We start from the raw sequence: 15,696 nt of genomic DNA on the forward strand, positions 1-15,696 counted from the left end.
TGTTTACAGTTAGAAATGCAAAGCCGCAACAAATCTTTACCTTTAGGGGGAATTTTTTCTTATACTGTTCAACATGAACAAAGGAGTTAATAACCCCATGGATTACTTTCTGGTTTGGGTCTTCTCCACAGCGATCACTGAAGTAGGCAAAATCAAACATGAATCCATAAGAATTCAGACAACAAGTAAGGGTTTCCATTAGGCTATCAAGTTTTCCTTAACAACGAATAGATTTTTTTTTAGTTACTCTTTAAAAAAAAAAAAAATCAGTAATAAGCATTTATTTATTTTAAGAGGCACACTAATATGTACCAATTTCATTTCTCTTCTCACTTGTCAAATTTGAATTGTAGAAAAAGTAATGCATACATATTTGCAAACCTTATACTTGCATATTTGCAAACCATGTTTCATCATGAAATAATACCAAAACATATAAAAGGGTATATAAAAAAAACTAATCATGTGAATGAACATCAACAAATTAAGAACAAATTTAAAAGTTTGTGATAAATTCTACCTTATGCATGTTGCAACCTTTAATAACCTACACATAACACTGTCTTGCCCATGAGTCAAACAAGAGTCACTTCTAACAAGCATGGATTCAGACAGGATACTGTTCTACGTTCCCACCTATATGAAAGGTAATCATGGATGAAAGTTCTCCAATTAAAGGAGTTCAGGTTAACAAAAATGAAGCATTTTTGTGACTTTTAGGTAAAATGGTAGCAAGCATAGATTTTCCTATGGCCCTCTGTGGTAAACCAGATAATCCATCTGGTACAGTTGAGAAAAATTAATCAAAATAGGAAGAGGCTGGCAAATTAGAAGTCCAGAACAAATAAGTGTACTTCTCGGAGTACTGCCCAAAATGATATGAAAAGGAAAAGCAGGCCTGTGTGAAGCATAGGGAACTGGATGCAAGAACAATCTTGAGGAGCCTGAGGACCACTCCTGATGGAGCTGAGCAGACTGAAACATCAGGTGTTTCTTGTTAATATTTTATACACGTTATATCTCTTTGATTTTGCCTTCTAGTTTATGTAAGGACGTAAGCAGAGAAATTGGTAACCACTGGGATTTACTATGTACCAGTTGCTCTGCAGTAACTGCCTGTCCTAAACTTCCCCCATGGTGAAAATTATATCACAGGAGCTCATCCCTCTTTCATTCAAAGGATTTCACTAAGAAACCTTTATTTAAATAACTGATTTTAATCTAGTGTTGCATTTACTTTGAAACTTTAGGAAAAGAACTATTCTCACTGACTGGTATCACAAAAAAACACGGTGACTTGAGAAAAAGTACATCCTTTCTACCTTGATTTCAATACTATTTTTTGCTAACCAAGAAGATATACTGTGTCAATACATTTAAACAATTAGAGTTTTATATTTATTCTGATTGATTTTTATATTTGTATCTTGTTAAGAAGTAATGGATAACATATATCTTTCTTACTAGATTTCTTTGTCTTCAATGCGAGTCAAGACACATTTAGATGGAGCTGGAATTCAAGTAAAACGTAGTAAAAGAGCATTTAATTTAAAAAAAAATAAATATTAGACTTTCAAAACCATCTAAAATGAATTAAGCACTTAACTTGCTTTTAAGGACTTTTGAAAATTTCACTAAGCCCTTAAGAACCTGACTGCAAGACTCAGGTTTTTAAAATGAGTAGATGCTACTCTCTTTCTTATTTTTATTCATAGACTGGAAGACAAAATAAGCTTTACTGCTTTTTCAACTCAATCGATTTTTGAACTGGAAATGAAAATATTTTTGAAGGTGTTGGTTAAAAGTAAATAAGGCTTGAAAACATAGTATTTTTCAATTGCAAATACTGAAAATAATATATGTTCTTAATATGTAATTCTGGTATTTATAAAGCTTGAACCGAAGCTCAAAAGTTAGAGTTACAATGGTTTGTATACATTTGAAAATGTGACTTTTTTAATTAAAAACAGAAGAGAGCTCACTGATGTAACATATTTAAATTGCTACAATTTCAAAATTTAATTTTTAATAGTATTTAATATATATTTTAAAATCTTTTGTTTTTCATCTATCCTGTGTTGAAATAATACAGCATACTCTTTGTGAGAAAACTTTTTGTAGGTATAATCATATCACAGTTAGGGGTCTGAGTTTTATGACATTTTCAGCTAAAAAAAGCCTTCTCTCATTTTTTCTCTCTCTCTCACATGCATACATCCCCCATTCCCATATCAACAAAAAAGTACTTTTGCTGGTCTTATGACAATCAGCTAGACAAGGAAAAGCACATATTTGTTGGTAGAAGCTGTATCTACATTAGGAAAGTTTGTTAGTACAGTTCTACCAGCAAACCTTTCCTCATGTATAGTAGGCCATATGTATGAATTAACTTTTTCAGTATTTGTGAAAAATCCTGGCTCTTGCAATCTAAGGAACAATGTTCTACCAGGTAAAGAAACACTGTTCCAAGAACCACTGGAGTTTTGAAATTTTAAACAAAAATTATGTTATTGAAATAAGTAGCTTCTATATATACAGTTAACAAAATATTTTTTTTAACAATAACAGTAGCCATTTAAGTTCTTTATAACAAAAATGACAGAACGTCAAATTATTAAACTAAATATAAGAATTCTATATCATAACCTTTTTCAGAAACAAAAGTTCCTCGGTGTAAAGGAAGGGCGCACACAACTTTTTTTTTTTTTTTTAAAGAATCATATTGTTATACATTATATTGTCAAGAAATTTCTCGATAGAACTACGTAATAAATATCAGCATTTATCTGATTGTCTGTCAAATAAACATCTAACACACGACACAAAACTTTTGTATTTTTAAATATGCCAAAGCTGTCAGTATTTTTTTTAATATAATGAGAAAATTACATAACACTTAAACCACGTTCCCATGTAACTCCCGTCAACCACACTGTTTTGCCCCCCAAAACCATGGAATGATAAGAGGTTTTTGCACATTGTACAACTGTCATTGCTAGGTACAGCTAGAACACATTTGAAATTCCGGACAACAAAAGATCTTGGCTCTCTTTTCAAGAAAAGCCAATATGTACATTACAGATCTTCAACACAAAAGCTTAACACATCCAACAGACTTCGAGCAGGGGTGTAAAATATCTGGCCCACAGAGCTGGGGCATTTTGCTTGTGGGGTTTCTTGCTGCAGCTGCCAGCAACAAAGAAACTTCTGTGTCAGCACTAACAATGAAGGAGTTAATGCCACTGGTGCTTAGCCATCACAGTAGCTGGCACATCAGCTGACACATAAGCTTTGGCAGCTAAGGGTGGAGCCCCACAGTCCAGACCCAGTTAACCAAGAGTCCCCCTAGTCCAGATCTGGCCTAGACAATCACATGAATTTAACACTACTGATTCAGACTAAAGAGAAAACAAAACAGTAACACCTTCAGGACTCGTAGTAATTTATTTAATTAAAGATTTTTTTTTGCAAAAATCTTGCTGGTCTAATAAAAAATATCATCTCTACTACGAGTCCTGATTGCCTTTTCCTCTAGACCACTATGGCTACAACCTGGATACCTGACAGTAACACCTTTTCACTCTGAATTTCAGACAGAAAGTTCTATTAGTACTGTGGTTAAGAAACGCTATTAAAACAAAAAAATGGGTCTTGGAGATTGTACATACATTACCTGAATCTACAGTGAATATTCAGAGTAATGTCCAGTTGATTACAAGTAATTTTACACGCTGAATTCAACATTTAAAATGCTAAAGCAAATATAAACACTGAAAATCTGCACAGCTTCTGTAACAGCAATAAAACTACAAACAAACCAATCAAAGAGTCATTACAATTATCATTTTACCCAAATCCAAGATAACCCTCCATTAATTAGATCCTATACATGGAAAATATATAAACTGCTTAATTTTTTTTATGTATAGAATCTAATTATTGAAGAGTTGTCTCAAATGTGTCTTCTCCCAACCACTGCAATGGAGAAAGTGGTTGCAGTGGGCTGGCAGTGAGGGGGAAAGTGGTCAAGGAGGCATAAGGGGGCTGGCAGCAGTTAAGCAGCTTGACCCCTGCCCCTTGCCCTCGCTTCCCCCCCCAACCCCCAATTATCCTTGCTCCTGCTCAGGTAGGCTCTGGCCCTGCTCCAGCCCAGGGCTGGAGAAAGGCTATGTGGTGGGGTAGGGGAGAAGTGTCTGGAGGCCCCCGGGAGGGTCTTAAACCTGGGTCAGGACTGGAAGTGTAGCAGCTGTCTGTCCCCACACTGACTTATATTCTAATTCAAGAAAAGAGGATTTTCTCTCCCATGTTAAGTAGGGAAAAACAACTTTGATTTTGATTTGAATTAATACAATACTACTATGAAAGTGTAAAACTAGAAAAAACTAAGTTTAAAAACACTTTTAGATTTGTTTTCAATTTTTTTTATGTGGAAGTTACTGAGGATATGGAAGACAAAAAAAGTCTTTTCACGTTTATGTTTGAATGTTACTGAACTTAGTACTGTATTTACCTGCATACCACATGCACCTTTTCTCCAAAAATTAGCCCTCCAAAACTGGGGTGTCTTAAGCAGGGAAGCTGATTACTGCAGCAGAGCTGAAGCATGGAGACATTTTGAAGTGGCTGCTAAGGGCTGTTCTCTCCTCCCCTCCCACCAGCATGCAGCAGGAGCACAGTCCACTCTTCAGCATCAGAGCTAGAGTTTTAACCCTTTTGCAGTCCAATCAGTAGTGGTTGTGAGAGAGTTAAAATTCTAGATTTGGCTGAGCAGCCATAGGTGGGAATGTGACACTGAGAAGCAGACTGTGACCCTGCTCTATGTGGTCAGTTTGCTGTCACACTCTTGAAAACATCCTTTTTACTTCATTCTGCCTTTCCCAAACAAGGCTTGTGTTTCATATGATATGTGTGGTATGTGAGAAAATACAGCATATTGACTTTTTAGTAGGGGTGCACCGATAAAGAATTTTTGGCTAATACTGATAGCCAATTATCAACCAGCCATAACACCTGATACTGATCCGATAGGTGATTTGCAGCGCAGCAGCTTCAAGAGCAGTGTCCAGCCACTAAGTCTGTGGGGGGAAAAGGGGTATGGGGGAGGGAAAGGATGGGGGGAAAAGATTAAGGACCTCACAGTGAGGAAGGGAGTGGGGCTGGAGCAGGGGTAGGTGTAGAGTACAGAATGGAGCCATGGGTGGCTTGTCCAGGGGGTCTGGAGGGTGGCTCCCATGGAGGAGGCATGGGGGGGGCATCTGCCCCCTGGATTTGTGCACAGGGTGAGGGTGGGCTGTCCACTGGAGGCTTGGAGCCAGGGCCTGTGCTGGCCTCCTCCTGCCGGGAGGGCTGGGTTGGGGCAGGCAGCAGCATCAGTGGGAGGGGGGCTACAGAGGCAGTTCAAATTCTGAGTTGGCTGTAGCTCCCTGTAGCTCCCCTTCTTAGCGCAGCTGCTGCCACTTGGAGCCCAGCCCCGGCACAGCCCATGGCTCCACTACCCTGGTCACACTTCCCCTGCAGGCAGGAACAGCAGTGAGGCTAACAACCCTGCACTGCTGACTATGCCGCCCCAATGCACACAGGGGAAGCGTGGCCAGGGCCGTGTGGAGCTCAGAATGGCAGACAACTTTCATATGCATCCCCGCTATGCCCTGCTGCTCCAGGTTGCACACGCTGCGCCGCACTGCGCTGCGCTGCGGAGACCACGGGGGAGGGCAGCAAGGACAGGAACACTAGCCCACAGCATGAACCCACCTTGGTCCCGTTCCCCACACAAGTCTGGGAGGGCCCAGGTCCACCCAGCCCTCTGGGACTGCATGCTGCTACCAGGAGCTGGCTCCACCCTCTATCCCTGGACAAGCCCGGTCTGGTGACAGTGCGCTGCTCTGGGTCCATGTGCCGCTGGCCAGACGGACACTCCACGTGGGGCTTTCCCCAACACCTTCCCGGCTCCCTCAGCCAGCTTCCCACAGAAATGCCTGCCCAGCTAGCAGCGTGTGGACCCAGAGCAGCACACTACTGGCCCTTCAGGGAAGCTGCACAGAGCTCACACCTGCCCTGCCCTGCCCCCAACCCCTGACCAGATCTGGGGGGCACAGGTCCCTTCTGTTCCCACCCGAGCCCGCAGTAGCAGTGGGGGAGCCGGCTCTGTGCTTCTTCTGCTGCTACAGCAGCCACTGTCTTCTGTTGGGGGCATGGAGCTGTGGACCTGGGGCCCTGGCAGCTGGGGGCCTCCTCCAGCAGGGCTGGGGGGGGAGTGACAGCATGAGCAGGGCTGGGGTGTGGGGGAGTGAGGGGTCTTTCATTTTAATAGTGGATTTTGGGGTTTTTAATCAGAAAATATGCGACTTTTTAATCAAAGAAAACCAGGATCCCTACTTATTTGTTTGAGATAATTTACTAGTCATATTCCTATAAGTGTACAAATGCTAAGAAAATGGCTACAGCAGTTGGCACTAAAATCTTTACAATTACTGTTTGTAAGCAAATAATATGATAGCTCCCAGGGTTTTTAGGCACGCTATACTCACCTTTCCCTGGGGCTGAGCTAGTTGTGGCAGAGTAGTCTCTACAAATTGCCACATGTTCCCACCCCAGGGAAAGGCATGTATAGGGTGCCTGAAAACCCTAGCTGTCACTGCCTCGTGGGTCACCCTTTGATGGGAGAAGGCTAGGGGGAGTATACTCTGACAAAAAAAAAAAAAACCTTGGTGGAGACCAAGAAGAGAAAATGTGTGGCAGAGTACACCTTGGAGCACCTGTCACTTTGAGAAGAAAGGACTGCTGAAGAAGCAGCCTCTGCAAAGAGCTGGGAGGGGAATCTTTGGATGAGCTCCAGCCTAGAGTGTTAACAGATAAATGGGTGGACAAGTTAGACCTGTACTGCATCCTCAAGCATGGACAGTAGAAGATAAGATGATATACCATACCCACAAAGGAAAGGATGGAGGCCTAAATGGCAAGGGCCAGGGCCCATTGTAAATAAAGTCAGCCACAGCTTAGCGATCTCCCCCTTTTTTTTTTTTTGTCTTTGCGTTTTGCAGGATGTGGACCATGGCTGAAGCATCAAGAAGTTCACTTGATATGGAGAAGAAATGAGCTTAACTGTGTTATGCATAGTAATTGTAGTGCTTATTTGGTTGTGTTTGTGTAATAAGTGGCTGTGATATTAACTATGCTAAATAATTAAATTTATAGCATAACTCTGTGATAGGCTATGGAATGTATGAAGGGTGACAGTGAACACCGATTAGGCTGGAAATATCTGCAGAGTGGCTACAGGAAACAGCAACAGCATCATGTGAAGCATCACTTCCAGGACCTCAAAGAGTTCATCCATGTCAAAGATCAAGAAGGATGCTTTTATTATCATTCTTTTGTTTATTTTCTTTTGTTTTTTGTGGGGGTTTTTTGCTTTGTGTGGTTTTTTTCTTGTTTTGCTTTGCTTGTGTTAGATATGAATTTTAAGCTTTTTATAGTAGGAGTAGTAATGCACTGTAGTTTAATTAATCCCCAGAATTTGTGCAAAGATCTAGAACAAGGAGTAGAATTGTGACATCCTGAAGGAAACAGGAAGGGCCTGATCCTTGGCATTTCTACAGGCTCTTGCAGGACGGAGGGGCACTGGCAGTGCTATGATGGCACCAAGCATCCATTTGGGATGACAAGGAAAGCATTACCCATTGTACAGGAGGGGTAAAAATTGCCAGGAACGTGTCTGGTCCCCAAAAATTCTGACTATGGGATGTTTCTCTGGTTTAAAACAGCCATCTTGACAGCCAGATAAGGCACTGACTACTAAGTGGAATGATGCCTGGAATGCTAAGCATACGGTTTAATAAGCATCTTGGGCTGTACATTCCCTGGCCCCAGTATGGGAGGCCTGTTTAAATTGGATTGGCTCATGGGATGACACGTGGAGGTCCACTCCACAACCTCATTAACCATTCCAGGAAATTCCCTTGATTATGCTCCATTTATGATGTGAAGGTGTAAGACCTTCAAGGAAGGGATTGATGGCTACAAAATGGTATTTAGACATTTGCTTTTGGGAGTTAACTTGTAAGTAAAGTAGATATAAATTAGAACAATGGTCCAGGGAAACAGCAAGGGTTAATTGTTTTCTAAAAGCCTTTTGTGACCAAGTTTCCTTCAAGGTCCACTGTATCTGAAGCCAGCAGACACACAGGCTAGGAAACTTAAGACATGTACCACACTGTTCCATAATATGAGATAAGGTGGTATTAAGTCACATGCTCAATTGCTAGTCCCTGGGATTTCCAGTTTTGGTGAACAGACCAAATTAGGAGACTGGTAAATAACCAAATTGAGATGTGTGCATGTGATGGGTTTGGGAAACAAAGGAACACGCTGACTGGACAGAACGTGGACAGCATGACTACCACAGGGAAACCAATCAACAATGCCCAAGAATGAAGAGTCAGAGGAGAGAAAGAATACAAAAGGAAAGATTTCAGCAAAGGGTCCTTGAAAGGGGACCCCAAGACCACCATGGATGGAAGACACACCACTAGCCTGTCTCCGGGGGGGGGGGGGCAGCAGCGGCTCGGCTCAGCCCTTAACCTCCAGGTTTCTGACATCTGACATTCAAAAAAGAAACTAAGGGTGAAGCTCACATACTGACCAGACATGCGTTCTCTCCGTGACAACCCTAGGACTAGTAGATATAGAATAGGGGTGGGTTATTTTGTTTGCCTTGCCAACATTATTCTTGTCTGCTATCACTGTGCAGCAATAAAATTTGCCTATTATCAAATGGAGAAGTTGTGGTTGCTCTGAGGGTTTGGGTCCACCTAGAACATGATACATGGATCATAAATCCCCAGTGCCAACATTCCCCATAGTAATTATAGGAGATAACACAAATACCATGATAATGTCAGTTCTGCAAACACAATTATGTTTATTGATGACATCTCCTGTACTGTAAAATATTCAAAAGTAATAATCAGGGTAAGGTAGCTACTTTGTAGTGCATTACATCCTGTGCATATCATACTTTAGAAGGAAAAGTCATTATCCCCATGTTACAGATGAGAAACTAAAAGAAAAGAGGTGAAGTAACTTGTTCAAGTCATACTGGAGAGCCTGTGGTAGAACAGGAATAGAAAAATGGACCTAGACACTAATTTACACTGCTCTGAGTCCTGACACTGCTCTGAGTTTCCTACACTTCCATAGTTTTTTGTAAAAAATATTCTGCACCGTTCCCTTAAAAGCTAAGGTCCAAAGCCCACTGGAGACATGACATTTCTTAGTTTCAGTAACCATTGGTGAGCCCCATTATCAGCTCATTTTCAGAGTGAAGGAAGATGATTTCCACAGCCATTATAAGTGTTGTCTTTTCCGTCTGTGCTGGCAACAGAGAGAGTTCTCAGAAGATCCAAAAATTATGAAATACATGACAGTCTTTAAATGTAATGTTACAAAAGTATCACAGGGCTGGATCATAGGAAATTAGGACTGAAAGGAATCTCACAATGTCATCTAATTCAGCTCAAGGCAGGATCAATCCTGAATAAACCACCCTAGTGAAGTGTCTTTCTAACTTGGTCTTGAATATTTTCAGGGATGGAGATTTCACAACCCTTCTACGTAGCCTGTTTCAATGCTTAATCATGTTCATAGTCAGAAAGTTCTTCCTAATCTCAAATCTCACCTCTGCTGCAGTTTGAGTCCACTGTTATAGTCTATCTCCATCCGCCCTATAATCACCCTTCAGTTATTTGAAGGCTTATCAAATCCTCCCTTACTCTTCTCTTCTCCAGACAAATAAGCCAGGGTCTTACAGACTGTCCTCATAAGTCATGGTTTCTAGGCCACTAATCATTTTTGCAGTACTCCACTGGACTCCTCCTTATCTGTCCATATCTTCTTTGAAGTGCGGGACCCAAAACTGGATACAGTACTCCAGGTCTGTACTCTGTTCAGCACTGAGTGAAATAATCGTTTTGTATGATTTGCAAGTGACAATCCTATTAATGCATCACACTGGTGCCTTTTTTTTTTTTTAATTCTGCAACAAGAACATGCTGTTGCCTCATATTCAACTTATGCTCCATTGTAACCCCCAGGTCCTTCTTTGCAGTAAATGGATGTAATATCAGTATTCATCTTCACAAAATCCAGGTGAAGAAAAAGAATGTATTGTTAATAATATCAATATTATATCTATTTTGCAATTAGCAATGCTTTTTCTGAGCACAACCAACATGTCAACCTTCAAACCGTCCCCCTCAAGTAGAGAAGGTAAAAATCACCATTTAAGAGATGTGTAAAATAGGGAACAAAAATACTTGGGTTAGTCTGGCACAGGCCTGTCCAAATGATAGCGTGTGAGGGGCCAGTACGTGGTCTGTGGGCCAGGGCTGTCTGACTAGTAGCCTGCAAGCAGTAATGTGAAGCCTGAAGGCCATAGCAGCTTTCTCTTCACTGCTGTGTGGTGGGGAAGGGCCCAAGGGGTCTATGTGGCCCTGGCACAGTTTGCATTGTGGGGGGGGGGGGGAGGAAGCTGCTGCCCACATACTGGGAAGCCAGTAGCAGGGAAGAGAGCACCTGGTTTTCAGCCTGCCCAGCAAGGGGGCCACATGCTGCAAATACAATCCATGTAGCAGGGGCTTTGTAAAGCTGGCCCAGCCCATGCAGTGAGGGAGATCCCAGTAGGGCCACCACTACAGCACACAGCCATACCTAGGCACCACATGTGGCTCCTATCCACGCCAAAGTTGGACAGTCCAGGTTGAGCAAAAAAAAAAAATGGGAACAAAACAGGTCTCTTGGTTAAGATTCCAGACACAACTCCCCCTGGATTGAAGTGAATAATTTTTTTTCCATTTCAGGATCTGCTTCTGCGCTAGCGAAGTCCAATAGAAAAGTCTATATTTTAAATAGCTGGAGCATTTAAATAAGTAATGAGGTAATATCAACACATTCAGAATTACCTGCCACTCAAATAAGAAACAGTTCAGTTGAAGCCCAGTAAATTCCCAGGCCACTCTAGTCAAATAACTGCCAAAGGCTGCCCCAGGGTAGGAAGCTGTCTAACTAAATGGAAAACAATCAAGCACTCACTTTTTGATTTCTCGGAGGAGCATTCGAATGAGGATGGCCTGTAGCGGCTCAATCATTAATTTCCTCCACATATCAAGTGCTAGCTGTTAGGAAAAAAATACCACAATAAAAACTTAGCAGGCACAGTACCTACAGTTTAAAAACTCCAAGACTAGTGTTAGAATTGGATGGGATGCAAATGCAAATAATTACACACCCCACTCTCAAATATCTATTTTCATTTTAAATTCTTTTGACAAAGCTTAGAACCAACATGTGAACAATATCTTATATAATTTCAATATAGCTGGTAGAAATGCAGAATTCCCATTTAATGGAATTTTGACATTTTGAAATTTGTTTTACTTCTGATTCAAAAGGAAAAAGGTTTGTGTAAAATCTGCATGATGGACATTTCCTCAAAATGGGTTTTGGAAGACTTCATTTCCAAACAAAATTTTCATTTTGAAGTTTTATATATAAATCAGGAATGATAACATGTCGGCTGGCACAGCCCTGGCTCAATGCCCCACCTCCACCCACATGCTGGGAAGAGCCAGGACTGCACCGGACAGCTAGCAATGGCAGCACTGGGAGCAGAGTGGCGGTGAAATCTGAGGTGGATGCAGCATCCTCCCAGCACCGCTGGCACCCATTCTGAGCCCAGTCCCTGCCAAAAAGAGCTCTGTGCAGCCCCGGCTGCAGCCTGCCCCACCCCGCGCAGATCTGGGGGACACATGCCCCCCTCCTGTGCTCTCCCAGGGTGCAAGCAGCAGTGGGAGCTACCCCTCTGCCCCCACAAACCGCAGCTCCAGCCCTCCCCACCCGCCCCACCTGGGCAGTGCCTGCCCCTGCTCCCTTCCTCATTACAAGGGGGTGTTGATCTGCCACCCCCATGCCCCTTCCCTCCCCCCCTCCCCTTCCCCCACACTGGACTTAACAGCTGGAGGCAGCTGTATCAGAAATCAGATTGGTATCGGCCAATATGCCTCCTTAAATCTTGGCTATTGGTATCAGCCCCAAAAAATCTATCAGTGCACCCCCAGTTCTTTCATCTGCCAACACTGAGAAGTCTATTCCATGCTCTTTGGAACCACCCTTCAGGTACCTGAAAGCTCCTACTAAATCCTCCCTCAGTCTTGCTTCTCTACACTAAATAAATCCACATCCCTCAACCTCTCCTCGTAAGTCATGTGGCCCAGCACCCTCTCTATTTTTGCTGCGCTCCACTGGACTCTCTCTAATTTGTCTACCTCCTTTCTGTAGTGGGGGACCAAAAACAGGACACAGTACTCCAGATTTGGCCTCACCAGTGCCAAATAGAGGGGAATAATCACTTCGCTCAATCTGCTGGCAACGCTCCTGCTAATACAACCCAGTATGTCGTTGGCCTTCTTCACAACAAGGGCACACATGTCAAAGAATATTAAAATATAATACCAACATTTCAAAGTTTTCCAAAACTAAATATTTCTCTTTTCAGATTATTTTTGTCCCAAAAGAGATGATTTTGCAGAAGACAACTTTGGGTTTTTGTCAGTTACCATCTTCTGATGGAAGACTTTCAACAAAAAATCTGAACGCCTGTTTCAAATCTGCAGGGTTTTTTCCTCCCATGTACAGGGGTCCTACTTCATTTAATTTCGCTTCACAAATAAGGAGCTGTCAGTTTTAAGCAAATTTGGCCTGATTTTTCAAAGGTGTCCAGTGCCTGCAACTTCCACTAAAAATTAGATTAGTTTTAGACTACTCAGATACCTTTTCTTCTACACATCAACATTTCAAGCAACAAAGATGACATTTAAGAATTATTTGTACAATTCGTGTTTCTCTCTACTACAGGAAGGACCTACCTCTCCTATTTCCATCAGTGGTTCATTCATATCCACACCTCCATAGCCATACTGAAGATCAGCTTCAGTCAATTTGTTCTTCTTAATAAACTGTGTGTTGAGATACCTAGAGAAATACAAACAGTAGAATACAAAAGGAGTGAAACGTTAAATATTTAAAAGAATTCTGGAATCACAATGTCTTTAGCTTAATTGAAGCAGAGAAAGATTATAATGATTTTGGTAGTGAAATTAGCATCCATAGGGAATTTGTGCAACATATCTGAGAATAAGCTTGCCTCCTATGCTTAGTTCATTAGCTGCTAGATAGTAATACCTTCAGTAAACAGTTCCCTTCTAGTCATACTTCTCTATGAAAACAATACAAAACAATGGCATGATGTACTATTTTAATCAGTTTTATCTTGCATCCCTACATATAACATAGTCTCTCATTCTTAACTGGATCTGACCTTTTCCCAAAGGATATTACAACAGGAACTGCTGTGATTTTCAGCTTTTACACTATATATCACTTCAAGGTGTGGATTAACATGAAAGGATGCATAGTGCACCCCCACAGCTGAGTGACTGCACCAGCTGCAGGGGCACACCATGCACCTGATTCTCCTAGCCATGGGGTGCATGGGGCACTCCCTTGCAGTTAGGAAATCACTGCAGCTATGGTCTCCCACAGCCACGAGCTGCATAGGGAACACTGAGAGCTGGGAGATTGCAGGAGGTGCAGTCCCAGCCACTGGGGTGCATGGGGCCCCCTGCAGCTGAGAGCTCTCTCAGCTGGGAGGTCCCAGGCTCAGGGGTACACACAGGCTCCCCCAACTGGGAGCTCTGATCAGCTGACAGGGCTCCCAGCCACACATTCAATTAATGGCATGATAGGAAGCAGCTACTAAGTCATTACTTATATTTTGTGGACTAACTGCAGCATATTCCTCTTTTTATCATGCCATTATTTGATTGAATTAGTGGTCAGGTGAACACTTAAAGTATGATTAACTGCTTAATCATGCCCTAAGTGTAACTTGTAGATGTGGCTTAACACACACACATGCTTTCGTGAACCCAGGTTCTCTTCACCGGGTGCTGTATACTGAAAAATAAAATTTTGACAAATTCTTTTAGTGTACCAAATCTGCATCTCCAACTGAATGAAATAAATTAAAATCTAGGGAACCATGAGTACAACACAATTCACTAGCTCAGTACATTACTGCATAAAGAAATTTTATGTGAACTTAGTATTGGGATGCCCAATCTAAGACACCTTAAAGAGGTTACACTTAAAAAAAATAAAATAAAAAAAAAAAAATAATCAAACCCCTTTAAAATGTCTTAGATTGGGCATCCCAATACCAAACACACCTGAAAATTTTGATTACCATTCTACCAGATGTCTTATTCAAGCAACATTGTAACTAACAGTATAAACAGCAGACTTGAGATAGACTTGCCCGGGGGGGGGTGGGTGGTGGGGTAGGGACGGGACGACAACACTGGACCCGATGATCTGCAAGATCCCTTCTAGCCCCTTACAATCTATGAATCTAAAAGAAACACTGAAACAAGTCGCTGTCCCATTGAAACGCCGAATCCGAAACTAAAGGAAACACAGGCGTTTCCCACAACCCTAGAAAAACCCATGTTTGTCAAATACAAAAATAGAGAAAGGAGAAATTGTAATCTAGAAATTCACAATATTCATGGAAATTTAGAATTCCCAGTTGTCCAACTGAACCAGCTGCCTGACAGAATGTGGTGGTGGAATATGGAACACAACCCTGGAATACTTGGACAGGGGAAGCTCATATGTAAAGAGAAAAAATATTTACCTTTTTTGCACTGTATTAGCAAGAGAGCTACTGACATAGTACACCTAGGTCTAGCATCCACATTTAAAAAGGAATGTGATGAAATAAAAAAAAGAAATCAGTAGGATTTAGGAAAGAGCTACAGGAATGATTCAAGGTCGAAAAGATAACCTTAATGTGAGATATATTAATAGAGCTCTGTCTATTTAGCTTATCAAAAGAGGAAGCTTTGTCTGCAAGTATTTACATAGAGAAAAGATAGTGGCCCCTACATACCAGGCAAACTAAAAAACTAGAATCCAAAAAAAAAAAAAAAAAATTGAGTCTGGTAAAACCAAACTAGAAATCAGATGATGGGTTTTTTTAATGGCGATGTTAGTTAACCACAGAGACCAACACCCAATGAGTAAATTTATCATCATTTAGTGCAGGGCTGTCAAAGATTGGGCTCCATGGGCCGGGGGCAGCCCACGGAGCCCTATTATCTGGCCCAGTGCTGCCTCTGGGTCCAGCCTGGAGAGCTCATGCAGCACACAGTGGGTGGAATCTGTACTTGGGCATGCTGTATCTAGGGCTGGGCCAGATGAGCCCTGTGAACCACATGCAGTACATATGCCAGGTGGGCCCTGCCCACCATGTGTGGCATGTGCTTCATGTGACACATGGCTAGAACCAGCATGTGCACTGCACACAAGTCCAGTATGGGGAGCATGCTGGCTGGTCTATGGGCCTGATTTGGTCCTCTGTCCCTCATCAACCCACAGAGCTGAATGAGTTTCATAATGCTGATTTAATGTTTTAAAAATCTAATTGGGACCTTTGCTTTTGTACTTAACGCAATAAGTGATCCCCATCATCTTTTGCAGTGTTGGGCAAACGAAGCTGACAACTTGTAGGTTAATCAAGAAGCTGCGCCAAGGGATGAAATTACATCCCTGGCTTTGTGATAAGATCTACAAGGCATTTCC

At 41.9% G+C, this 15,696-nt stretch overlaps 1 protein-coding gene across 4 annotated transcripts in view; it reads right to left on the minus strand.

Annotated features, from left to right (window-relative positions):
- Positions 1–15,696, minus strand: part of CUL2 (cullin 2) — an 81,270-nt gene that overhangs the window by 40,872 nt on the left and 24,702 nt on the right. For all 4 annotated transcript variants that reach the window (XM_006259466.4, XM_059729156.1, XM_019498503.2 and 1 more), the window contains exons 5-7: positions 12,921–13,026; positions 11,089–11,171; positions 41–137 (exon numbers count right to left, since the gene is read on the minus strand). In XM_006259466.4, the coding sequence (XP_006259528.1) occupies positions 41–137; positions 11,089–11,171; positions 12,921–13,026 (286 nt within the window). The remainder of the gene's footprint in view (positions 1–40; positions 138–11,088; positions 11,172–12,920; positions 13,027–15,696) is intronic.

Source organism: Alligator mississippiensis, chromosome 5 (assembly GCF_030867095.1).
Source record: "Alligator mississippiensis isolate rAllMis1 chromosome 5, rAllMis1, whole genome shotgun sequence".
In the NCBI taxonomy this organism is placed as follows: domain Eukaryota; kingdom Metazoa; phylum Chordata; order Crocodylia; family Alligatoridae; genus Alligator; species Alligator mississippiensis.